At 54.2% G+C, this 25166-nt stretch overlaps 10 protein-coding genes across 10 annotated transcripts; 6 read left to right on the top strand and 4 right to left on the bottom strand.

The window, feature by feature from the left end:
* Positions 1–495: 495 nt before the first annotated feature.
* On the top strand, positions 496–3468 carry A1Q1_02702 (cAMP dependent protein kinase catalytic subunit; the record flags this gene model as incomplete). Its single annotated transcript, XM_014323963.1, has 10 exons — positions 496–746; positions 800–980; positions 1024–1214; positions 1310–1517; positions 1577–1757; positions 1795–1877; positions 1916–2235; positions 2405–2603; positions 2897–3018; positions 3060–3468. The coding sequence occupies 10 exons, from the start codon at positions 496–498 to the stop codon at positions 3466–3468; spliced, it is 2145 nt and encodes a 714-aa protein (XP_014179438.1).
* A 291-nt stretch (positions 3469–3759) lies between these two features.
* On the bottom strand, positions 3760–4176 carry A1Q1_02701 (G1 phase of mitotic cell cycle-related protein; the record flags this gene model as incomplete). Its single annotated transcript, XM_014323962.1, has 2 exons — positions 3760–3951; positions 3994–4176. 2 exons carry the CDS (start codon positions 4174–4176, stop codon positions 3760–3762), a joined length of 375 nt encoding a protein of 124 aa, XP_014179437.1.
* Positions 4177–4380: 204 nt separating this feature from the next.
* On the top strand, positions 4381–8055 carry A1Q1_02700 (1,4-alpha-glucan branching enzyme; the record flags this gene model as incomplete). Its single annotated transcript, XM_014323961.1, has 14 exons — positions 4381–4423; positions 4478–4488; positions 4532–4727; positions 4768–5076; positions 5117–5216; positions 5548–5753; positions 5810–5871; positions 5913–6151; positions 6219–6332; positions 6370–6423; positions 6477–6773; positions 6813–6965; positions 7040–7848; positions 7943–8055. The coding sequence occupies 14 exons, from the start codon at positions 4381–4383 to the stop codon at positions 8053–8055; spliced, it is 2706 nt and encodes a 901-aa protein (XP_014179436.1).
* Positions 8056–11259: 3204 nt separating this feature from the next.
* Positions 11260–13679, top strand: A1Q1_02699 (uncharacterized protein; the record flags this gene model as incomplete). Its single annotated transcript, XM_014323960.1, has 9 exons — positions 11260–11325; positions 11368–11401; positions 11449–11550; positions 11608–11668; positions 11714–11813; positions 12171–12577; positions 12619–12970; positions 13018–13317; positions 13362–13679. The coding sequence occupies 9 exons, from the start codon at positions 11260–11262 to the stop codon at positions 13677–13679; spliced, it is 1740 nt and encodes a 579-aa protein (XP_014179435.1).
* A 21-nt stretch (positions 13680–13700) lies between these two features.
* A1Q1_02698 (uncharacterized protein) lies at positions 13701–14700 on the bottom strand (the record flags this gene model as incomplete). The annotated part of the gene is made up of 4 exons (XM_014323959.1): positions 13701–14003; positions 14045–14147; positions 14197–14444; positions 14509–14700. 4 exons carry the CDS (start codon positions 14698–14700, stop codon positions 13701–13703), a joined length of 846 nt encoding a protein of 281 aa, XP_014179434.1.
* Positions 14701–14943: 243 nt separating this feature from the next.
* On the top strand, positions 14944–15673 carry A1Q1_02697 (hydrolase; the record flags this gene model as incomplete). Its single annotated transcript, XM_014323958.1, has 4 exons — positions 14944–14986; positions 15060–15301; positions 15436–15581; positions 15628–15673. The coding sequence occupies 4 exons, from the start codon at positions 14944–14946 to the stop codon at positions 15671–15673; spliced, it is 477 nt and encodes a 158-aa protein (XP_014179433.1).
* Positions 15674–16347: 674 nt separating this feature from the next.
* A1Q1_02696 (SNARE binding protein) lies at positions 16348–17875 on the top strand (the record flags this gene model as incomplete). Its single annotated transcript, XM_014323957.1, has 7 exons — positions 16348–16410; positions 16479–16603; positions 16699–16768; positions 16820–16936; positions 16974–17114; positions 17159–17252; positions 17310–17875. The coding sequence occupies 7 exons, from the start codon at positions 16348–16350 to the stop codon at positions 17873–17875; spliced, it is 1176 nt and encodes a 391-aa protein (XP_014179432.1).
* Positions 17876–18184: 309 nt separating this feature from the next.
* Positions 18185–19692, bottom strand: A1Q1_02695 (uncharacterized protein; the record flags this gene model as incomplete). Its single annotated transcript, XM_014323956.1, has 5 exons — positions 18185–18318; positions 18358–18654; positions 18706–18936; positions 18990–19206; positions 19348–19692. The coding sequence occupies 5 exons, from the start codon at positions 19690–19692 to the stop codon at positions 18185–18187; spliced, it is 1224 nt and encodes a 407-aa protein (XP_014179431.1).
* Positions 19693–19895: 203 nt separating this feature from the next.
* On the top strand, positions 19896–22299 carry A1Q1_02694 (uncharacterized protein; the record flags this gene model as incomplete). The annotated part of the gene is made up of 6 exons (XM_014323955.1): positions 19896–19981; positions 20140–20335; positions 20494–20930; positions 21388–21558; positions 21598–21990; positions 22029–22299. The coding sequence occupies 6 exons, from the start codon at positions 19896–19898 to the stop codon at positions 22297–22299; spliced, it is 1554 nt and encodes a 517-aa protein (XP_014179430.1).
* A 138-nt stretch (positions 22300–22437) lies between these two features.
* On the bottom strand, positions 22438–22964 carry A1Q1_02693 (ribosomal protein; the record flags this gene model as incomplete). The annotated part of the gene is made up of 2 exons (XM_014323954.1): positions 22438–22458; positions 22515–22964. 2 exons carry the CDS (start codon positions 22962–22964, stop codon positions 22438–22440), a joined length of 471 nt encoding a protein of 156 aa, XP_014179429.1.
* Positions 22965–25166: the final 2202 nt, after the last annotated feature.

Below are 25166 nucleotides of genomic sequence, written 5' to 3'. Positions count from 1 at the left end.
TTCCACTCGTCAAAGAAACGTCGAAACGGGTGCCGCCCAAGTAGCTGCTTGACTGACCGATCGACCTATGCAGGGTGTAAGGATAGCTGTGTGGGGCGTGTACGCCATCAGGTGGATCAGGTGCGTGCACCGTTGTTCCAATGAGATCAATATTCCAATGACGGAGGAAATTGCCGTTTCCGGAAATTCGCGCCATAATCACGGATGGTTAGAGACGTCACTCGGCTGCACACCACCTTGCTCTTGAGGATTGCCTTGGGCTCATCCTCCCATCCAACTATCGCCTGCGTTCTCTCGTTACTCATCAGCCATCCATCCACCTACACGTCTTCACTCTGGTACAACGTCTGCTTCCTGTCCAACCCGCTTGCACTGCGTCTCGTCGATTCTCGATCTACCGCGCTCCGCCCTCTCCACTGGTTGGCCCTGATCCGATTCCCAGCCCCTTCGAATCCGATGACTGCTTGAGTGCTACCTAGCATCAATCGCATCATCATGTTCGCTCGCGTCTCAGACAAGTTCCATAACAGAAAGCAGCAGGCATCGCCTCTGAAGAGCCCCCAGAGCCCGCCTGCCAACGCCGTCTCACCCGGGTCTGCCGTTTCTCCCACCAATTCGACTACTCTCCCGCAGAGCATGAACCAGGGCGCAGCCCCATCACCAGGTGCAACTCAATCTGTTCAGCCTCCGCAGCCCGTCGCTTCCATGTCTGCCCCCGCCCAGCCTGGTATGGAGGGGGTCGAGAGGTACGTATCCCTGCTTTGAAGAGGAGTCTGACAACAAGCCAACAACACCCGAGCGTGGCTTCGCCCCAATCTATGGCTGGTCCGGCTGGGGGTCAGCCCTACGAGGTCAACCGTACCATGAGTATCGAGATGGCAGACGTGTCCAACCTCTCGCTGCAGACGCCAACCGAGACTCGCCAGGGTAGTGTAGAGGAGGAGCGAATGAGGGAGAAAGCCAGGTCTGCCCAAGAGCAGGTGAGTTGCCGAACGCTCGTGGCTGACGTATCAGTCTGTTCAGGCCCAAGCCAACCTTCATCACGCCACCCAGCAGGCACGTGTTGCCGCGATCAATGCAGCTGCAACGCAGGCAGCTCTGGACACAGCGACTAACCCAAGCACGGGATCCAAAACGCCAGTGTCAGGACGAGGCCAAGCTCTCCGGAAGACGGCCGGTCGCTACGCTCTGGGGGATTTCCATATCGAAAGAACGTGGGTGAGAATGACTGGTCCGATGCTGATATCTTCAGACTTGGAACTGGTTCATTTGGACGGGTTCACTTGGTTCGCTCCAAACACAACAGCAGATTTTACGCTATCAAAGTTCTCAATAAAGAGAAAGTGGTCAAGATGAAGCAAGTTGAGCATACAAACTCGGAACGAGAAATGCTGGTACGGGTCCGACACCCCTTCTTGGTCAATCTCTGGGGAACGTTCCAGGACGTCAACAACCTGTACATGGTGATGGACTTTGTGGCTGGAGGCGAGCTGTTTAGTTTGCTCCGAAAGAGTCAAGTGAGTATGGGCACCGAGTCGAACTGACACTGCAGCGATTCCCTAATTCTGTTGCAAAGTTTTACGCCGCCGAAGTTGCCCTTGCGCTTGATTACCTTCATTCTCTGGATATCATCTATCGAGACCTCAAACCGGAGAACATCCTGCTCGGAGCGGACGGGCATGTCAAGGTAACCGATTTCGGCTTTGCCAAACACGTCCCGGACATCACTTGGACGCTGTGTGGAACTCCCGACTACCGTAGGTTCTGCATCGCTTGTTTCGGCTGACACTTTAGTGGCGCCTGAAGTCGTGCAATCCAAGGGCTACAACAAGAGCGTGGATTGGTATGCCCTTGGTGTGCTGATTTTCGAGATGCTTGTGAGTGCACCAAGGGCGAAATGGCACTGACAAAGCAGGCTGGCTACCCTCCGTTCTTCACGGAGGATGGAAACCCTATGAAACTGTATGAGAAGGTGCGTCGTCAGGTGGTCAACACTGACCAACAGATCATCGCCGGAAAGGTGAGGTATCCTACTTATTTCGATGCCCTCGCAAAGGAACTTCTCAAGAATCTGCTCGTGGGAGATCTCACAAAGCGTTACGGCAACTTGCGAGCTGGCTCGGCAGACATTTTTGCCCATGGGTGGTTTGCTGAGGTGGACTGGGACAAGCTCTACAGGCGAGAGATTCCCGCGCCCTATGTTCCCAAGATTGAGGGTGAAGGCGACGCCAGTCAGTGAGTAACTCCCTAGAAGGCTCCTCTGACGCTAGATTCGATCGTTACCAGGAGGCTGATGTGTCCGCCTATGGAAAGCCTGGGCAAAGTCAATACGATCACCTGTTTGCCGACTTCTAAAGGTTTTATAGTCTCGTCGCCGCAATGCATTCCATGTTCGTCGTGTTAGGGCAACAGCCGGGGCGACGGACCCTGATACGTCGGTGATCGGTGTCTTAATGTTTGTTTTGCTCTTTAACTCTGCACACCCCCAAATGTCGGCATTGGACACAAAGTCAACTTTGGGAGCAGATCGACACGTGTTTCCCCCGTTCTATGCGTGCTATCTTCTGAGATCAAAGGCCAAACCCGGGTCGCAGCGAACTTATGTGAGCAAGCCGACGACATGCAAGCTGACGTGCACTTAGATTGGCTCAACGCCCGACCCACCGCGTCGCCTTCGGCAACATAACGGCGAGATCACGCAGGGCGCCTGGAAGACATCCCTGCACAGGCCATGGGTATGCTCAATGCAAGTTCAGACACTGATCAACGCAGGAGGAACAGATGATTGTTTATGGGTAGGAAGAGAGCATGAGCGATTTGCTGAGTGAACAGATTTCCGAGCAAGCTGACTGCCCTGCAGGTAAGCCGAGACATCTGAATACGCTGCTGAATCCAGTTCGAATGGGCATGGCAGCACCCCGAGCTTTCAAGGCATCTGCGGGTGGGTGCCGGTGAAAGTGCGTCGAGGCCGTTGTTCCCCAAGGACAGCAAGAGGAACCAAGTGGAAAGGAAGACCATGTACGCTTTCACTGTCTTGCAGACATCTGATTGACTCTTAGTGTCGCTCTCGCCCTCTTGCGATCGCATCCGTTTCGCTCTCTGCCCCTTCATGTCAGGTGCTTCCGCAAAGATGTGCACCAAAGTTTTACCGCCCTGGCCCAACCCGATAATGGAGCTCCTGCGCTGTTCAAAAGCACCCCTGCGGCTATCATTGCGGGTGTCAAAGCATTGCCCGAACTTGACCCTAGAGTGCAAGTGACCTTCAATCCGTCCGGGTACGCTGCCTCGTTCAAACGGGGAAGGATAGAGAGTGACGACCAGCTCGATCTCAAAGATGACGGCTTCAGGAATGGTGATCGATCAGGGGAAAAGTGGAAGCGTCTCCAACAGACATCTGGGCAGCGACGTTGCTATCTATGCGCTGCAGAGGTTGACACCAAAGTACGAGTCTCGCCGTTGGTATGCTGACGCTTAGGAGCCCCTGACTGTTGCACTTTGTCCGTCGTCAAAGCTCGACTGTCTGTGCGTTACCCACTTGCGATGCTTGGCGTTGTCGGCTCAGACTTCCGGACAGGTGCAAGCCCTGTTGCCCCGAGCGGTTCAGTGCCCAGAGTGTGGCTTGATGTTCGAATGGGGCGAAGTTGTTCGCAGCTGCTACGGATGGCACACTGCCCAGAAACGTGGTAGCCCAACAAGTGACGAAGAGACGTAATTGCATCAACAAAGTTATATGTACAAGTAATGTATACACGGTGGTGGTCATGACGAGTCGCGGTCACCCTCCGAAACAGAAACCTTCTCCAACGCTGAAGCCAGGTCTGCCGGAGTGTCAACCTTGTCAACGCTGTTCACATTGGATGGGGATGGCGGGGCCGTCGTGGCCGGAGTCTCGGCCTCCTCGGCTCCCGCTTCTTCCTCCTCGTCTGAGCTCTCATAGTCCTCCCAATCAAGCTGTTCCTTGTTAGCATCACAGCTGAGCTCCGGTGCACTCACGTAGTCATAAATTACTCGGACGATCAAGCTGCAACTCGGGCAGGTGGCAATTTCCTCTCCATCCCGCAGCTGCCCCTTAGAAATCTCGAATCGGTCGCCGCAAGGGCAAGGATAGTGAAAGACCTTGGCGTCTTCGTCCCAGGTGAAATCTTCGATCTCGAGCTCGTCGTAGTAGGAGACCATGGTGTTGATAAGGGTGGCGGAACGAACATTCGCTCTAGTGAAAAACAGTTAACCAGTGCACGGCCATTGCCGCATCACGTGACTACGGGGTCCCCGGACCGCAATGGCTGGGGATCGACATCCGATGACATCGTACATAGAGCGGACAGCTTCACACCGACAGTCCCTTATCCCCAAAACTATCTTCCTCTTTCAGCATCGGTCATGTCCCAGCAAACATCCAAAGCCCCAGCCATGTCCAAAGACGGTGAGCACTGCTTGGCAGCTTCCTTGCTAATGACCAGGTACTGGTGTCGTGCAGGTCGATCCCTGGTATGTAGTGTCGAGATCGCAACTGGCTAATGACAGGCTTGAGCCCTATTCCGGAGCCCTCCGTGATCGGTACTCGGCATACCAAAAGGCCTTACAGTTCATTGACACCCATGAGGGTGGTCTGGACCGCTTTACCCAGGGCCACAAGAAGATGGGCTTCCAAATCGACGACAAGGGCGGTGTTACGTATCGGGAGTGGGCCGCAGGCGCCGTCGCGGCCAGGCTGATTGGCGATTTCAGTGAGCGACGCACCGCCACGTATCCACAACTGACTTGCAGACAACTGGTCACACACGGCGAATCCCATGACGAAGAATGAGTTTGGAGTATGGGAGTGCTACGTCCCTCCCACCGCGGATGGCAAGTGCGCCATCCCTCACGACTCCATGGTCAAAATCTCCATGACTACTGCCGACGGCGAGTCCATTGACCGTCTCCCGGCCTGGATCACCCGCGTGACCCAAGACTTGGACGTTTCGCCCGTGTATGACGCTAGGTTCTGGAACCCTCCTGCCGAGGACCGTTACGAATTCAAGAACGGCCACTCGACCAACTCGATTGAGGGCCTCAAGATCTATGAAGCTCACGGTTCGTTTCAACGTTAATTTTGACATCTGGCTTACCAAAGTGGGGATCTCCAGTCCCGAGAAGCGCGTGACCACGTACAAAGAGTTTGAGAGAGACGTCTTGCCTCGGATCAAGGATCTCGGTTACAATACCATCCAAATGTGAGCCCTTTCGTACTGCCGGAGCTGATTATCCAGGATGGCCATCATGGAGCACGCCTACTATGCTTGTAAGAATCGTGGGATGTCGGATTTTGCTGAAGCCAGCGTTTGGTTACCAGGTCACCAGCTTTTTCGCGGCCTCGTCGCGCTACGGTTTGTTGAATGGTTCTTTGCGATCTGACGATAGGCACCCCCGAGGACCTCAAAAGTCTCATTGACACCGCTCATGGCATGGGTATCACAGTGCTGTTGGACGTTGTGCATTCTCACGCGTGCAAGAACGTCTTGGATGGGTCAGTGAATATTGGCGACGCGCATGCTGAACATGCAGATTGAACATGTTTGACGGCACCGACCACTTGTACTTCCATGAAGGCAGTCGTGGACGCCACGACCTCTGGGACTCTCGCCTGTTTAACTACGGTCATCCCGAAGTCCAACGATTCCTCCTGTCTAATCTTCGTTTCTGGATGGACGAATATAACTTTGACGGCTTCCGGTTCGATGGCGTCACGAGTATGATGTACAAGCACCACGGTATGGGCTTTGGATTCTCCGGTAGGGCTGCCGCGGTGATTCGCCATTGACATCAGGTGACTACCACGAGTACTTTGGTGACTCTGTCGATCAAGAGGCCATGGTTTACCTCATGCTGGTCGGTACCGCGGTACCCCATCCGTCGCTGACTGTCCGCAGGCTAACAAAATGATCCATGACCTGTATCCGAACGCTATCACTATCGCAGAGGATGTGTCTGGTATGCCTACGCTCTGTCGGCCTGTCGACGAGGGTGGCGTCGGATTCGATTACCGCTTGTCCATGGCGATTCCCGACATGTGGATCAAAATTCTCAAGGAAAAGCAGGATGAAGAATGGGACATGGGTAACATTGTCCATACGCTTACCAACCGTCGGCACTTGGAGCGCAGCGTGTCGTACGCCGAAAGTCACGATCAAGCCTTGGTCGGAGACAAGACGCTTGCGTTCTGGCTCATGGATAAGGAGATGTGTACGAGACAATGTCGGGGTCAAGCTGACAGCAGACGACTACATGTCTGACCTCTCGCCTCTGACGCCCATCATCGATCGCGGAATCTCCCTGCACAAGATGATCAGGTGAATGCACGCTGTGACGTCGTGCTGACTCGAACAGGTTCCTCGTCCACTCACTTGGTGGCGAAGCGTATCTCAATTTCGAAGGCAACGAGTTTGGACACCCCGAGTGCGTGGATGGCATTAACCCGAGGCTGACAATAACAGGTGGATGGACTTCCCCCGTGAGGGCAACGGCAACTCTTTCGACCACGCGCGTCGCCAGTTCAACTTGGTGGACGACCACTTGCTTCGCTACAAGTATCTCAACGCCTTTGACGCAGAGATGAACAATCTTGAGAGCAAGTACAAGTGGCTGAGTGCGCCGCAAGTGAGTCCAATAGTGGGAGGGAAGGGCATGCTAACACTGAAGGCGTTCGTGTCCCTCAAGCACGAAGGCGACAAGGTCATCGTCTTCGAACGGGCGGGCTTGCTGTTCATTTTCAACTGTGAGCTTTGGGAGGAGTGAATGCTGACACCAGTCCACCCCAATCAATCCTTTAGCGACTATCGCGTCGGTGTCGATGTTCCGGGCAAGTATCACGTCGTTTTGAACAGTGACGAAAAGAGGTTCGGTGGACATGATCGGATCGATAACAGTGGCGAGTACTTCACTACGCCCATGGAATGGAACGGCCGCAAGAACTGGCTGCAGGTGTACATCCCTGCGCGCACAGTTCTGGTGCTGGGCCTCTAAGTCTGAAATACGCTTCATAAGATGATTAGTTTAGCCTGAATGTAAAGGTTTCGGCGTTTGCCGAACGAGCCTGCTCGATTGACGTGCGTGCAACTGTCTGTTTCACTTCAATGTCATCCATCACTTCTTCCACCATGCCTTTCCTCGAGACTCTGAACGGCCTGATAGAACCACTGTTGTTCATCGGCCTTTCTTTGTCGTATGTCCCATCGACGATCTCTCAAGTTTTCCGTGAACGCCGACTTGTCTCCTGGGATCAGTTCCAGTTTCTCTGGTTTGGCAACTTTTGGCGGACTGTGGGTCCCATGGTGAGAGATGGAGCAGAGGCTCGCGTAGTCCCACTTCTGCAAGGCCGGGTACGGCTGGGTACCGCTGTTCCTCCTGATGGTGATAGCCGTGGCCTGCCTCCTGGAGTAGGTGGAACCGTCATCGAAGTGGGCCCGGGAAGTGGCATGTGGGTTAGCATCTACGGAGACCAGTACGCGACTCTTTCAGACACTGTCGACAAGTCGATCCCCGGCAAACGGACAAGAGTCGAAAAGGTGTTTGGTATCGAACCGAACGCAACCCATCACGCCGCTCTGCAGAGTAGGATCTCGGAAGCGGGTCTGGACGGAAGTTACACCATCGTTCCAGTCGGGATCGAGGATATTGGATCGACCGGGTTGATCCCGAAGGGCTCGGTGGACGCCATTGTTACGGTTCTTTGCCTGTGCTCGATTCCAGAGCCGGAGAAGAACATCCGCGAACTCTACGAATACCTCAAGCCTGGCGGACGGTGGTTCGTGTATGAGCACGTAAAGTGCTATGCCTCCCAAGGCAATTTCATGAGGTGGTACCAAAGTAGGTCGACCCCTTCCGCTACTTCTGACCGCAGAACTTCTGAATGTCGTCTGGCCGCTGTGCTTGGGAGGTTGCGAATTGTGTCGCGACACAGGCAAGTCGCTCCGCGCTGCTGGGCCCTGGAAGGAGATCGACCTTGCCATGCCCACCGACGCTCCCTGGTGGTCCACAACGCCTCACTCGTATGGCATCTTGACCAAGCCCTGAGCCGGGTGGAAAGCTCCTAGCGGTCTTGGAACTGGGCCGAGGTCCGCTGAAACGCATGTCCTTTCATCTGGGTTGAGATTGCCACGCGTGCGCACCGCGATAGTTTGGTCGTAGAGGTGGAGAAATGCATGTGTATCTCATTTACGTGCCAGGTTGACCGCCGCGCGAGCCCGCACCTTCAGCTAGGTGCCAACCGTCGATTCCATCAGCTTCCCCACGGTTGGCAAACGCTGCACTCAGCCCTCCGCTGCGAGGCATCACTGACGCCCACTCGAACTTTGATACACGTTAGGCACTGCCGCCGACATCAGCTCCCGAGGGTGTACTAGGGACGGCTAGGGTGGCGCAGTTGGAACATATGGGGTGACCAGCTATAGAATGGGTGTCTCCCACGGTCGCCACTGCAAGTATCCCACGCTCGCCAGGGATAGACATAGTATGACTTCTCGCTTTCGAACGAGTGTGAGGAGGCCGGCTGCCAGATTCATGGATTCCCACGGTGGCGACCGCTGGATGACGAAATGACCCAGAGGGTCCACCGTGGGAATGTATGAATCTAGGGACGGCTACCGCCGACATCTCATGAAGGATAAAGACAGTTATGGTGCAACTTAATGAAAAACAATGAAGACGAGTCGGGGAACACTGTGTCTGACGTGGATCCCTGTGTTTCTTGCGCGCGTGTTACATGTTTGATCCATCACTCGGCCACATAAGAGGTTCAACTGAAAGAGGTCATAGCTCCCCCAATTCTCCTCCGTTCCTTATCATTCTTGGACGAGCAAGAAGAGCAGATGCCGATCTTCACGCTCGTGGCTTCGAAAGTGCTGTAACAATTCCCAGTGACAAGTTATAAGAGATTTTTACCAGAGATTTCCAATTCACAGATAATAAGCACCTCTTAGACTCGCGTACATATACACAAAGGCTGCGGAAGCAGTAGCGGGTTCCTGGCAACGGGCGTATGGTCGGTGACGCAGGCTACTTGGCACACATCCGAAGGCAGAAAGAACCTAAGGGTGTTTGATACCTCCTCCTTCACTCTTGGTACACTGGTCATTCCTCGCTCCACCCTCCAGATTCCTTCGATAGTCTGGCAGCTAAAGACGAAATGTAGATGTTTCTTTCTTCACTACGACGAAGTCTGAGCGCCCAGGGGGATGGCACCTATCTGCTTCGGGTTGCTTTCCTCGCATGCGGCACATCCTTGAGCTCATCCACCCACCAACGCTCCCAACGTTCCACTCTAGACCAGGTGGTGTAGCATGAAGAAGCTCCTGCTGGAGTAGCGAGTTAGGCGAAGTGAGCGAGGATTGCCTGCGCCTGGACAAGAAACGATGCGGTCCGTGTTGTACCTCATGTACATAGTCACGAAGTTCGGTGGCATGCAGCATGCATTCAGTGCCTCCAAAGCCATGCACGCCATAATCTACCGCTGTGTGGAGGGTAGCATCCTTTAAAAGTTTTACTATCCCGGCGGTTTTCAGGACCGTTTAAACGAGCGTGCGAGAGCTCAGACCGTGGGCTGGAGTCACCTACCCAACGCCCAAAGTTTTCAATTGGAGATGTCAGGTACGCCAGCTTGCTTGCCTCACTCGAAGATCAACCGGCCTAGGAAACGCCTTCTTACAGTTCGCGTTGCTCAGCCAGATGTCGACTTGTTACAGCAAATAGGCGGGGGAAGATCGCTCGTCTGTCAAAGAGATCAGCGAAGGTGCGTACGCTCACTTGAGGTGCTCAACTGTCATGCCGGTCGATCTCACCATCGGGGGACTCGAGCAGCAGACAGACCCAAGGGCTTGCACTGCATGTCCAAGAACACCAGTGTGTGCAGTAACAGCGAGGCAACTTGGAAATTCGAGGATTGAGCCAAGTAGTAGTGCATCAACCCGCTTCTCTTTCAGCAACTTCTCTCATGACACCGTGTCCAAGAGAGTTTTCAGTGGACAAAAGGAGCAGGAATGGGGGAGGAGAATCGTCGCTGTGCACGTGTGTCGCACAAACAGGAAGAGCCCTATGACTAGGCAGTTGCCGTGCACTATGCCCAAAGGAGCATGCATGCATGGCAAAAGTCGCGTTATCTTTGTGAGCTTGAGGCGCCTCGACCTGCTAAATCGGGCAAGAGCAGCTCGCGCCCCGATCGCGCAGCAAACTAGTATCAAGGTGGGGAGAGAGGAGCTTCAACTGGAGCCCTAGTTACCAGGACGACCCACGATCCCTCATAGGAAAGAGGAACGTCATGAAGAAGAGGACAATTTAGCAGCTTCAACCTCGCACAATAAGCAGAACAGGGTTACCACAATGGGATGAATGAACAGAGCTGCGTCTTGTGATATAGGTAACACCGGAATCAGCGAAAACGAAGCAGGAATGAACAAGACACAATTTCTTTCTGAGGTAGCGTGCTCAGAACTTGTGAGGCTCCTACATCTTGCATAATAAGCAGAGCAGATTTACCGCAATAAGATAAATGAACAGAGCAGCGTTTTCTGATATAGCTAACACCAGAATCAGCGAAGAGGAAGCAGGAATGAGTGAGACACACATTTCCTTTAGACAGCGTACTCAGAATTCATGAGGGGACGGTGCAAACCTTCCAACAGCGGCCTCAAGAGCTTCCGTGAGCCTCAAAGTCTCCTACAGTGAAGGTGCGCCACTCAGAAGCGTGCTAACAGTGATCGAGGTCGGAGGAGGCATGTGCCAGATTCAAAGTTTCCCACGGTTGCCTCCATCCAGAAATACGGCGCAGGCCTCCGAGGAAGGCTCAGCTCGTTCACAACTTGCCCACGGTCGATAATCCTCGGCGGCCTGGTTAAGCAGAAATTGTTTGCCCTTCAGCTGAAAATGGGCAATCACGTGATCTGATGCTTGCCTACCGTGAGAAACTTCGAGTGACCTCAGTTTCCCACGGGCAGCCACCGCAGGGACCACCTCCACCTCAGCTGACAACCTCCACCGCCACTCTCCATCATGTGACTCCCACCTGAGTTCACCTCGTAAGTCGATGTGCTCACCGGTGCAGAGTGAAAAACACCAGTCCACATCCTTCTCGTATTTCAACCCGTCGAGGTCACGGTCTGGGCGGCTGCGCGCATTTTGACGTCGCTCAGTTTCCTGGACCCATTGGTTAGCTATCATATCGGCAGAGTATGTTCACGCTCCATCGACTCCGAGAACACTCCCAAAGCGTTTACCCCCTTCAAGATGTTACCACGTTTCCGGTTCTGCGAAGTCGCAACTTCTGGTGCATTCAACGTCATCAAGCAACTGGTAAGGTTTGTGACCGATTGTAGGACTTAACACCGTTTGCAGCTCATCACTATGACCTGCGCCTACACTTGGACGGGTGTCTCGTGTCGTGGGCTATTCCTAAAGGCGTTTTGGGTTTCACAGAGCAAGATCGGGAACACCTCGCTGTGGAAACACCGTTGCATCATCTGAGAGACGCTGTCAGAGAAGGTCCTGAAGGCCACCCAGGCAGCGGCAAAGGCACCTGTGAGCACACTCGACGTCACAAGAAGCTCATGTGATCCCCAGTGCTGTGGGACGTAGGCAGATACACTATCCAAGAAGGGGGTCGTGAGGAGACTCCGGAGCATGACGACGAGCAGGGGTGGGCTGGTTAGCATCATATGAGTAGACCTTGACGCTGCCACAGTTCTGGGGCGTTCGACGAGGAGAAACTTCGATGGGCACTGTCCCAAATCAACAACGGCCAACGGCACGCATTTCACTTTGTTCTTCATAGTGGCAGGAAGGTGAGTACCTGATGAGGGGATCGTGACTCAGACCAGATCATGAATAATTGTCAGTTCATATGCGTGAAAGCGTGTAAGAAATGCCGTACACCGAGACACACTTGTCGTCCCAAGTGCGTGTCGACTGACATCAGCTTATCTCTTAGTTCTGCCCAGAGACAGAAAACCGAAATACAGAAGTGATGGGTCCGAAGTGAGAGATTGGCTGTTGACTTTGCCGACGGGAAGCAAAGGCTATTCATGGGGGGAAAACGGAGCAGAGGATCAAATGGAACAGAGTGTCAAGAGTGAGCCATGAAAGCCGAACGAACGGCCACCGCAATACGCGATGGTGGAGGCTGATCTTATCTTACACAGCTGGGCGGTCGTTTGCCGAAATATGTACTTCCTCATAGGGTGCAGTGTAATCTGACCCTGGCTCTGAGCCAGGTGTCCGACATCGGAGGCAAGTTCCGGATATTTCAGTCGGTCGGCTCTCGGCCTAGCCGAGTTCGGTCTGCCAGGCATGGCAGGCTTGCCGGCATTCGGCCTTGGTCCAATTCATACATGTACTTGATGCCTGTTGCCCGTCCTTTCAATCAGTCCACATCTCACATCTTACCACCATCTCCGTCATCATCTTCATCAACAACGATGATGTTCCCTGCTGTGCGAGCTACTACGGGACGACATGCTCTTTTGAGTGTTAGAGGCAGCATCCCCTTATCCCGGGCACTGCGCCCTCTCAGCACCGCCGTCAACCCGTCTGGAGACAACTTCGTGAGGTGGGTCTGCGGGATCGACTCGAGAGCTGACCGCCGCGCAGAATCGTAGAGGTTGCACCCCGTGACGGACTACAGAACATTCCTCCCCCGGCCATTCCTACCGCAGTCAAGAAGGAACTGGTGGAACGACTTCTCAACTGTGGTCTCCGAACTGTCGAGGTGGGCAGTTTCGTCCGTCCGGACCGCGTTCCCCAAATGGCAGACACGCCGCAGCTCCTTCCCTCACTTCCATCTCTGAATGCGAAGGTCGAGGGTGAGCCGATTCACTACCCTGTTCTGGTCCCGAACATGAGGGGTTTGGAGGGGCTTCTCGCCTTGGAGGAGAAGGAGCAATCGTCTCGCAGCGGCGTGCCGCTTACGAACGAGGTGGCGGTGTTTGTTTCAGCTACAGAGGTATGTTCCAGAAGCATGTTCCAGAAGCGACGTTGTGTTAACGAAAGCCCTTCTCCATGGCAAACAACAACGCTACCGTTGAGAAGGTCCTGAGCGGTCTGCCGAATGTCATCGAGAAAGCCACCGCCAACGGCTACCGAGTTCGTGGTTATGTGTCCTGCGTTATGACGGATCCGTATGCCGGACCTACCGCTCCCGAGGATGTTGTAAAGGTCGCGCAAAGGCTTCTCGATATGGGATGTTACGAGGTCTCCCTGGGGGACACGACCGGCGAGGGAAATCCGAAGGCTTGGGTTTCCTTGTGGCAAGCCCTCATCGATGCTGGAGTTCCTGTGGAGAAAATGGCCGTGAGTACTTGTTGCTCGGGGTTCCCTGAACTGACAAGAAACAGGCTCATTGCCATGACACCTTTTCCATGGCCCTTCCCAGCATTCTTGCGCTTCTTCCGCTGGGACTGCGCATCGTTGACTCTTCTCTTGCTGGTCTTGGAGGTTGTCCCTACTCCCCAGGTGCTACCGGCAATGTCGCGACCGAGGACGTCGTGTATGCTCTGCACAAGCTCGGATTCCAGACTGGTGTAGATCTCGACAAGCTCGTGGAATCCGGCAACTGGCTCAGTGAGACCATTGAAGTTAAGAACGAGAGCAAAGTGGGTCGCGCCATCGGTGCCCGTCAAGCTTTGCGCAAGGCCAAGGCGGCCAAGATGTAGGTCCGAAGCAATGCATCATCTTCAGCAGCTAGGAGCAGTTGCACTACCGCGAAGGCGGACGTAGTGAACGTTCCAGCCCTCATTGCCAGTGGCGCCTACGGGAGGCTTGATCCCAAGACCAGGCATGGCGTCACACCAGTAGTTGTCTGGACGGCAGCTCTCCACTACTTCCTCCATCATCGAATTAGCCTCCAGATCGGAGAACTCAGCGAAAAACGTTCTGCGTGCAAAAGTCTTCAACCAGCCGAAGAGGTCGGTGGTCAGGGGCGTGGGCCGTTGGTGGAGTTCAACATCACTTGGACTCATGCCGTGCAATTGCAGTAGCTATGTGAATTAGTTCTCAGAAGCAGAGGTGGCTGGCTTACTGCAGAGTACTGCTCGGCTGTAGGGAAGTACCAGGGGTCCGCTTTCGCCGGATCGTAGCCGCGTCGACGAAGACAGTCATGCAAGGCACCACGTACGCCGACACTGATGTCAGTGGACGTGACTGTCCCGCGGCTCCCATTGAGAAACTCACGTGTTCTGGAAGCCACCAAACTCGAAAACCGCTCGGCCCCCAGGCTTCAGCAGCCACTTGATGGTCTCAACAACACCACCAGGGTTCGCTTTGCACCAGTGGAACGTAGCGGATGAGAAAACAGCATCGAATCTGCCCTCAAGAGAAGCGTCCAGCGTTCTATAGTCCTGAATGTCACCTCGAGTGTATTCGATGCCCAAGGCGTTTCCGTTTTCTCTGGCAAAGGACAACTGAGCGTCAGGCCATGACTGTTTGATCCCAACGAACCATGTCTTCGCTAGAGTCCACCCCCCAAACTTCACCTTCGCCTACCAACGCTTTGATCTTCTCAGTCAATTGGCCTGTGCCACATCCCAGATCCACAATACTTTCCCCACTCTGTGCATTCAGAAGCCGGAGAATGGGAGCCGTATTCTTGTCCGAGTAAACGAACGAGGCATGCTCGTTGTAGTTCTGGGACGTGTGGTTAGCTAGTGCGGGCTGGGCGGCGGTGGGCGATGTCATGGAGGGGATGCGTGCAAGAGAGTGAGCGTCCGGCTGCGCGTTTTATCTACAGCGAGTCAAGGCGCTGGCTGCTGTTCGGCCGATACCTTCGGGTGGTCGGGCCCGACAGACCTGGGAATAATCTCAGCTATCCCACGGTTGCCATCTCGCCCCCTGTCCTCTGACGTCGTGAACGAGGACACTTACTTGTCAAGACGCTACTCTTCCAACCACACACGCAGCAAGCTCATCCACATCCACACGATGTCGTCGCTCGCCAACTGTATTTTCTGCAAGATTGTCAAGGGTTAGTGGTGGGGTTCTGTTGTGCACACAGCGGCTGCGCCCACCGCGCCCATGGGATTGTAGGCTAACGACAGGCGAAATCCCTTGCTTCAAGCTCCTCGAAAGCGACACCGCCCTCGCTTTCATGGACATCGGTCCCATCGCTCGTGGACACTGTCTTGTTATCCCCAAGTGTTGGTGCTCATGTAGCCGTATGCTAACATCAGATCATGCTGCCAAGTTAACGGATCTGCCCGATGACCAGATGGGAGACATCCTCCCCATGGCGAAGAAGCTGGCTCAGGCCTCCGGCGCTGAGAATTACAATATCCTCCAGGTAGGTACTACCGAGTTGAGTCGTCTGGTTATGTTTACCGCGTTGTTGCAGTCGATGGGGGAAACGGAATGCAGGCACATGCCTCACTGCGTTTGGCGCGCTGTGTATTGTCGCGAGCATGGCTGACTCCCCAGAACAACGGCCGCATTGCCCACCAAGAAGTCGATCACGTTCATTTCCACATGATTCCGAAGCCAGAGGCTAGTGACAAGTCCGGTCTTGTCGTTGGTTGGCCTGGTATGTCCCATGCGATGACAAATGCTAACCGACAGTTCAAGGTGTTGGTACAGATAATCAGGATGACACTGACAACGACAGCTTTCCAGGGACGACATCGCCGCTGCCTACGAAGAGGTCAAGAAGAAGCTTTAGTGCTGTAGTCCAATGTCAGAGATGCAGTGCTATCAGTGGTCCAATGGCGACGCGGTGACCCATTTGCCTGCTCGATTGCTATGTCAGTTATCCTCACCGGGTCTTGCACTTGCTTTGATCTGCATCAATCAACACGTGGCTATCATGAACGCGGAGAGCTCAGCGGCCAGACCCCTCAGGCGGTACAGATATGAGCCAAATCATAGAGTTCCATCGGCACCGCAAGCCCCGCTGCAAGAAATACCCTTGGGCCACTTGCTCTGAATTTCATGGACAATCTTGGTATAACCCTTGCATGAATAAATGATGTTCCGTGATCTAATTACGCCCGGCCCACCGAATCGTTAGAACAAGGCGTACTCAAGACCCGAGATGATCGATTTCTACACATTTCCCAACAACCCACAAGTGGTTTCGCTGGGTGAGAGACAGCCATGCCAAAGGTGGGAGAACACGGCGTCGTCGTCTGGTGTATTGTTAAAGAGACTGGAGTCGACGCACTTTTCTTATAAAAGATGCTCAACGTCGATCATCGGTATTAGCGGTCATTAGATCTATGTGGCGAGTAGGACGCCAGCCTCTAGGTGGAGGTTCCTGACGTAACACAAGTTGGATGCAAGTCCATAGGAGTACATCAACAGTCAAGCACATTATCTCGACAATCGACATTCGGCATGAGACTCACCATTATAGCTCCAGAGAGCATATACGATCAAGAAGTAGACCCTTCTATGGTGGTGCGCGACGTCAAAGCCCTCATTGAGGCCGAGGTATGGACCTGACCACATCAACATCTGACGGGCAGGCTGCCGTGCCCGCACCCGACCAAACCCTCTCGACCGATGCTGGCGTAGCTCTGTCAGAGGACGACAAGCCTTTGTCGAGCTACGGTTTGAATGGCGAAAGCGCAACTCTCTTCCTTACCTTCCGGTGCGTGGTACCCTCTTCCGCAGCCCTAATGGCAGTGATCCTCGGCCGTTGCCATCCGGTTCCAACACTCCGAGCCAAGGCGTCTCCGTTTCCAGCGATGCAGACTTCGAGAGGATGAGACTTCAGGCTTTGGGTGATCCTAGACTCATGGCACAACTGCGTCAGGTACGTTTCATAGCTCCTGCCAGCAAGATACATTCGATGTTGACGACCCAGGCCAACCCCGAGTTCGCATCCGCGATACAGGCCGGAGGATCACGTTTTAAAGAGATAATTCGACGCCAGGAGTCCACCATGAGGGCGGCGGCTGAGGAGAAAGAGAGGCAGATCGAGGTAACTCGGCCTTCACGGCGCGGAGCTGACCATCTAGTTGCTCAACGCGGACCCGTACGATATCGAGGTTAGCGGAAGTAGCGTCGCTGGACTGACAAAGCAGGCCCAAAAGAAGATCGAGGAAGCTATTCGAATGGAAGCCGTTCTGGAGAACATGCAACACGCTATGGAATTCTCAGTGCGTAATCACCATCCGCGTGCATCCTAACTCGCAAGCCCGAGTCGTTCGGACACGTCACGATGCTTTACATCAATGTGGAAGTGAACGGTCATCCTGTGAAGGCCTTTGTTGATTCTGGCGCCCAGACTACCATCAGTAAGTGCTCGAGGAGCATTCACAAATTGACTCTAGTTTCACCTGAATGCGCTGAAGCGTGCGGCATCATGCGTCTCCTTGACAAACGCTTTTCCGGTGTCGCTCAAGGAGTCGGCACCGCAAAAATTCTAGGTCGCATTCATTCGGCTCAGATCAAACTCGGCGACATGTTCCTACCGGTGGCGTTCTCTGTGCTGGAGGGGCAATCTGTCGACTTGCTCTTTGGATTGGACATGCTCAAGCGCCACCAGGCGTGCATCGACCTCTCCACCAATACCTTGCGCATCGCAAAGACGGAAATCCCATTCTTGTCGGAACATGAACTCCCAGAGCAGGCGAGGATGCGCGCTCCTGAGGCCGGCCCTTCTTCCGTGGCCGGGAGTGCTCCCGCTCAACCTACGTCTTCCACCCATGGTTCCAGCGCCGGAGCCTCGGGATCAGCGCCGTCCGGGAGCTCCAGCGGTTCTCCTAACAGTCGTGACATAGAAACGGTGCGTTGCCGTCGATTCTTATGCGCTGACTACCAGCTTGTCGGCCTCGGCGCCTCTCCAGATCAAGCTGCACAGCTCCTTGCTGCCGCCGGGGGAAACGTAGACATGGCCGCATCGATGTTGTTCAGCTGAGTTGCCCGAGAACTTGGACAGCCTTCTGCGTTTCGAGAAGGCGTCGTGTACCCCGGGCGACACGATAATTTTCCGCGAAGTGATTGAGCCGATACCCGGGATAGGGTCTTCTTCGGCAGAGACTGTTGTGTTGATTGAGCTTAGATGCAATGTGTATGTTGACTGACACTTGTTGGAACGCCGTTGCTGCGACAGCAGCTTGCATGGTTTCACCACGATTCATGCCTTCAGCTGATACAACACGGGATGTGAGAGGAGAAGCTAGACTGCTGTACAAAAGGGCTATGGCGTCACGTATTCTTTGCCAACCTACTCTTCTTCCCACTGTTCTCCTGCTTCTCCAACCACATCTTCATACACAATACAAAACGACTGTTGGTCGAAAAGAGCCACCGCCTTTCCGTCCGGAGCCCAGATTGCGCGAGTAGGACGGAATTGGCGACCTGAACGTCAATGACCTCTGTTGGACTAGTCAAACTTACTCTCTGGAACCCGTGCACCCTGTACTACCTTCACGTCACAGAGAAATACCATGGAATCGTCGTTTACGACAACGAAGCGGGGTGTCGTGGGACAAAGGCGGACATCGCTGATCTCCCGATTGAACACCACGGAGGTTTCGTGAGTCACATTCGGAGTGGCGGCATACGATTCGGGGAGGAAGCTGTACATATGCAGCGCACGACGTTGTGTAAAGAACAAAAGCTTGCCGTCATTGCTGAAGCCGACTTGATCGACTTCCGTAGCTCCCTTGTTGTGCGCCGCGGCCGCGCATTGGACTGTTGTCAGTCAAGGCTAGACTCGCATAAGGTTGCTCGGTCAAGACCTACAATGCACCAATTCTTCAAGCCCGGATGTACTTGGCTCCACAAGCGCGCCATTTTCGAATCCCCTCACAACCGATATTGGCTGCCAGTATTCGGACTCAAGAACGCGAACGACCCCATCGTAACCGCCGACTGCCAGATGCCGACCATTCGGAGACCACGAGACGCACTTGACGCCCAACACGGACGATGGTCTCTGATAGGTCCCAACTTTGGCCCCAACAGGAGAGTACACTAGCACGTTGTACTGTTGGGAGTTAGTAACAGCGGACGCACATTTGACTCACCGAGAGCTTCCAGTCCGCGACTGCTATCCACTTGCCGCAGGGGCTCCAGGAAAGGCACTCGACCTCTGTCACATGGATCGGAAAATGCTGCTGTCAGTCGGAACTCGTCTTGATCACCTACCCGCACCAGGGAGACGCTGTCATAGATACCAAGGTAGTCCTTGCCGGAATGTCTCTCGGGTATTGCCATGTATCGATGGTCTGGCGAGAATGTGTGCTTCGCTTGATATCAGTTGTGATCCTGCAGCCTGGTACTAACAAGTTAGAACCTGCTGCACCAATCTTGCGGCCCCCAAATCCACGTTGTATATGGATAAAGACTTTTGCAGTCAGCCCAAAAACTGAACGACGGACGTACTGCCTCGGTCCAGATACGGATATCGTCCAGGCCCCAGTCCGTTCGCACATGGGGAGCCTCTACGCGCGCTATCGCTTTCTCGCATGACAAATCCAGCACCCACGCGCAGTCTGAGTGTTTGGATGCAGCCAAGAGTCGAGTGCCGTTACCGGACCATTTAATGTCGTCAATGACGATGAGACCCGACGCCTCGTTGGTGTCGCAATCCCATTGCCGCACCACTTGCAATGTTTTCGCGGAGCGCACAAGAATTGTGTTTTGCGTCGCAGTGGCAACAAAGGTCGAGCCGGGAGAGAAAGCTATCGCTGTAGCTTCATGAAGGGCCGAGAACTGAAAGCTCTCCATGGTATGAGTAATTGTTGTTGACATCCGTGGACAACGAGTAAACAATGTCGTAGGTATTACGTAAAGAGACACGTGCCACTCTGTCAGATGCCGTATTGCCGTTCGCACCATTGGAACAGGACTTGACAGTTCGATCGACTCTTATATTGCCATCGACAACCATATTTTATCCTCGTACTCCCCTCGTGCATGCCTGTCTCGACATGGCTACGAGCAGGGTTACTCTACAGCAAGCCTCGGACCACTCTTCATGGGAGAGTAAGCTCGAGGCGGCCGAGGTTTCGAAGAGGTAAGTCTTTTCCCACGCCCTCAACGCTTCTCCCGGATGAGACACAATCTGCAAGTGGGAATCTCTCCTAACTTTCTTGAGGACACCCTTTATATTTGCACCTCTGAAACTGCCTTCTCTATCTACCTGTTTCTTAGCGCAATTGGCTGACGTGACAGTGATCTCAATGCCCTGGTTTTTGACTATCTTGTGGTCGAGGGCTTTTCCGATGCAGCTGTTGAATTCGCTAGGGAGACGGGAATCCCAACCACCATCGATCAGGACATGATACAGGAACGTATGGAGATTAGACAGGCTGTCGAAGACGGAAGAGTCGAGGAAGCTGTTCGTCGTGTGAACGAACTTGATCCCGAGGTGAGTCGCAGCGCTGGTTTCCCCAATGATTAGAAAACTTCATGCACCACGCTTAGCCGGCTTCGGCAAGGCCATGCGGAAAAACCGAACTTATCACAGACCTGATATGAGGGGAAACCAGATTCAGACGTGCATCGTCGACGACGCTGACGAAGTAGATACTCGACACGAACCCTCCGCTCTTATTTCACCTTTTCCTTCTTCGTCTTATTGAACTTATTCGAGAGGATAAGGTCGACGAAGCATTGCAATTTGCGACGCTCGAGCTGGCTCCGAGGGGCGCACAGAATCCTGAGTTCTTGGCTGATCTCGAGAAGACTATGGCATTGCTGGCCTTTCCTCATCTAGCCCGTGACGACCATCCGGCTGATCCTGCGTTCGCCTCCATCACTCAATTAATGAAACGCACGCAGCGTGTCAAGGTAGCCAAGGAGCTCAACGCTGCCATCCTGGAGAGCCAGGGTCAAGGCATGGAGACCAAACTTGGGGGTCTTGTGCGTCTGATGTTATGGGGAGAGGAGCGTCTCAACAAGGCTGGTATCGGTGTCAATGACGACCGTGGCCGGCAGTGGGCGGATATTGTACTGAACGAAGCGTAAGCGTAACCAAGTTGTAGAATCAATGCGTAGTAGTGGTAGTACTGTCTAGTACGTTGTATAAATGTACATATTGTCCCTCACATCATCAGCTGCATAATGGATCGGGCGAAAGGGACCGCGCCCTCATATACTCATACCCAGTGGATTGGAGCCGCCCATCGCTGCCAGAGAATAGGGAATGATGCTGCCACCCATCACGTGTCGTCATGTCATGGTGCGGCCGCCAGGAGCGTTGGTGCCTGATCCACGATTCGGCAAGTCCATTGCCCGGTGGACGGCGCTCGCCGGAACTGAATCTCGCCCGAATCTCCTTCTGATGAGCGGCTTTGGCAGTCGACATCTCACCATCACAACCACCCAGCTCAGCGCTAGTCAATGTGCATCGTTTTCTTCACGTTGGGACAGCCTGGATACAGGCTGTGAGCACCTCTCTTGTACTCAGCTGATGAACAGAATCCTCGCAGCTAATCGCGATGAGTTCCTTGACAGGCCCACTGCGCCTGCCGAGTGGCACGACTTCGATGGTGCGGCGCCTGCGAGCCAAGTGCTTAGCGGGCGAGACCTTGGTACTGCAGAGAAGGGAACGTGGCTGGGTATTACCAAGGATCTGAGAGTCGGTACAGTGTAAGGGCCGTCACCACATGCCGGGTACTGACGCCGCAGCACGAACATTCGGTACCCTATCGTTGCAACTCCTCCCGACCCGCCGTCTCGAGGCATGCTTCTCAAGTCCTTCCTGTCTGCTGCGCCGGATGCGAAGGTTTCTGTGTCAGACTTTCTCAAAGACATTCCCGCAAAAGCTTACGTCGGCTTCAACCTTCTCCTATTCGATCTGCAGAGCAGCCCTGCAGAGGTTGGATACCTCAGCAACCGACCGGAACCTACTCAACTGACACCCAACAACGATTCATGTCAAGGCATCTCTAATTCTCCTTGGGATCAGCCGTACCCTAAGGTTACCGAAGGTGAAGAACGCATGGCCAAGACTTTGGAGGCCTGGGCGATGGAGGGACGCAATGAGGAACATCTTGTGACCAGGATGTTGGATCTGCTGTCGTGAGTGCATCACGTCATAATCTGTATCTGACACCTAGGCCGGCGCCGCCCGTCACATCGGCGAAGGACTTGTTTAGGGCAACTCGTGTTCAACCTGTCATCATCGGTCCTGACCCCAACGCACCGCCAGCTGACAGACCGACTGAGGGAGGCCGGTGGTACGGTACACGCGTATCCACTGTCATCATCGTTCGTGATGATGGCCACGTTCTGTTCGTCGAGAGGGACATCGCGCTCTTGGATCATTCCGGACAGGTGCAGCAAGGTCACAAGGAAAGGCGCGTTGCCTTCCAAGGAGACAGTTTGTAGACCGCAAATGCCGACGGCATACCGAGGTATCTCGATTCGATCATTACACGAGCCCTTCCCCCCCCCCCCCTCCCCAATTTCACGGCATAGTCGTCCCACATAGTTGAATGTATCGTATAAGTATGCATCACCCCCCCGCTACGAGCCCAAAGTCACAACCTAGATGAGGCCGATCTGAGAAGTCAGTACCTCGCCAACAGAGGGGGGAAACTTACCTTGTTGGCGACCTCAAGAGCGTCGTAGTCGGCAGTGAGGCGGACGTAGGCCTTCTTCTTGCCGTCGGGCCTGATGAGGGTGTTGATCTTGGCAGCCTCAACGTCGTAAAGCTTCTTAACCGCGTCCTTGATGTTGCGCTTGTTAGCACGGAGGTCGACAATGAAGACAAGGGTGTTGTGGTCCTCAATCTTCTTCATGGCAGACTCAGTGCTGACGGGGAACTGGATAGTGCGGAACTGGTCCATGCGGGGAAGGTGAGGGATCGACTTGCGGGGGTACTTGGGAGCACGAGCAAGACGGAGAGTCTTGGGACGGTGGAAGGTGGCCGAGGTGCGGACCTTCTTCGTCGCGTGAGACTGGGTGCCCTTGAGGGCAGCCTTCTTAGCCGCGCGGGCCTTGGCCTCCTGGGTCTTGCCGCCTGAGAAAGTCAGCGTCCAGTCCATCATCATCGATAAAGCGTCGTCGTCGGTAAGGCTTTGACGGTTATGACTCGTGACAGAGGGTTCCGATCATCACAACACCAGTTCAATGTTCCGTTTCCTTCCCGATCCTGTTGTCTGGTGTTCCTGTCAACCTCCAGCACAGTCATCCTTTTCCCAATCTCGTCCGCTCTGTCGATGGCTCAACTCCTTCCACCGAACTGCACATTCTGCTTTCCAAAAATCTTCGACACCTCTCCCGAGTCACAACCGCAACCAGCCGTCCGTTTCCGCTCGCTTTCGTATCGGTGTCGGTAGTCGGTGGATCGATGCTCACTCTTGTTCTGCGCAGACATGGCGACTGTCGATGTCAGTGATGTTTCTGGAGTTGACGAGGTGCAGGGCGACTCACAAGCTTGACGGATGGGAAGTAAGTACCAGCCTCCAAGAATTGACAACCTCAGTCACCAGCGACCGCCCGCGGCTCAGGGCACCCAAACTTCAGCCGCCACCAACGGCCACCGACAAAATCTCCGGCAGCCAAGACCGTCGGACGTTAGAGCGCGATCAGCTTAGAGCCGACTTTTACGGCCATCGCCACGTGGCTTGTGTTCCTGAACATCCCATCCACTCGTTATGGGTTTTCTGTTTTCGTCATCCCAGAAGTACAAGGGAGGAAATTCGTGCACGGACTGTGGTAGGTGTGAGATAGAACCACGGTCCAGGAGCCGCCGTTGATTTCGGTTCGAGTAGTCACCTCCCCCGTCCTGGATCAACTGCCCGCGAAAGTCCGCTGACATGGCTCCATGGGCTGGGAGTACAACGATGCGCTTTGTGCTCCAGCACGGCAGTAAGAAGGCTTTATCGCCGTTGTAAGAGGTCCACCCAAGCTTTTCATCGCTCCCTGTCAGAGGGACGTGCCTGGCAGGCATTTGGTCACGGATTGGTGATGAGTAGTGATCGACAAACGTTCGGGGGCGGCAGTAGCGGTCATGTCGCACTGGATTCATGAGGTACTGCGCACATAACGTTGAGTTGTGAAGTCTGCTTGCCCACTATGGGGAAAGCTGTCACACGGGGCCAGGCAGAGCTCATGTCATCAAAGATCCGGCTTACACCCTCCAATCTCGTCAGGAGAACGCGCTGTACCAGACTCGGGTGGCGATTTGACCCTGCCAACAACCATTCATGGCGAGGTATGAGGCGACACATGTGACAGTGACGGAGTCCGTTCAACGTGAGGGTCGAGGTACCACAGCCTGATATCAAAGAGCCTATGAATGGCACATCTAATGAGTCCATCTAGCCTCTATGCATCCATCTACGGGCCACAGACGCTGCGAAAGAAATAGCCTTATATCCATCGTTTTTGTCGTGATCTCTGGGGATCGACAGGACTGCTCTACGAGCCGTGTCGATACCAGGTCCGAACGCGCAGTCCCTCGAGGAAGCATACACAATGAGGAACGCGTCCACCAATGGACCACGACTCTGCGCGATGTGTCGCGAAATACCATCGGCAAACAAGTGGGTGCGGTCATCCCTTGAGTTTGGGTGTAGGTGGAAGACTGAACGTACCTCCTACCATCGTTGCCAGGCCCTATGACCCTGTGGCCCGTGGCCCTGCAAGTGAAGGGGCCAGACTCGATTCGCGAGCTCGCGACCCAGTGCGGTGGCGCGTTTTCATCTGCGTTTTGCCCCCGCTCCCTCCGCCACCCACACCGCGATCCTGTTCCACCCCGCGTGTCCTCTCTTCACTTGTGCAATAGCGACCATCTAAGCATTGTATCAGTTTGCCTCGCTGCAAACTCACCGACTACGCTTCCTGATTTCTACATCCTGTCGACGTCCGTCAACTTGCGCTTGAGAATCAAGATTCCCTTTTCTATTCGCTCTCGACTCGAAACTCGGTAGAAGTCGCTCATCGATATCCAGCTGTTCGACATAGATTGTCTGTTTACATCACTCTTAATTATCCAACATGGTGCGTGTAATCCGTGCGGGCGAATGGAGTACCAGACGACAGGGATGAACGCTGGCCATGACGTTCGCAGCACTCTGGTTGCCTACACTATCACCCGCCGATCTTCGCTTTAGCTGACTTTTCTAGGGTCAAACATTGTCCGAGCCAGGTTCGTACCCAACCTGGAAGCTTACAATCAACGGTACTCGATGCTGACGTTGATCCCCCCGTTGTCCATGACCGCGTTACCTTCTCCATCGTCGATTTAC

The sequence above is a fragment of the Trichosporon asahii genome, assembly GCF_000293215.1.
Source record: "Trichosporon asahii var. asahii CBS 2479 unplaced genomic scaffold scaffold00051, whole genome shotgun sequence".
In the NCBI taxonomy this organism is placed as follows: domain Eukaryota; kingdom Fungi; phylum Basidiomycota; class Tremellomycetes; order Trichosporonales; family Trichosporonaceae; genus Trichosporon; species Trichosporon asahii.
The sequence above is the reverse complement of the archived record's forward strand: the minus strand, read 5'-3'. Positions and strand labels throughout refer to the sequence as shown.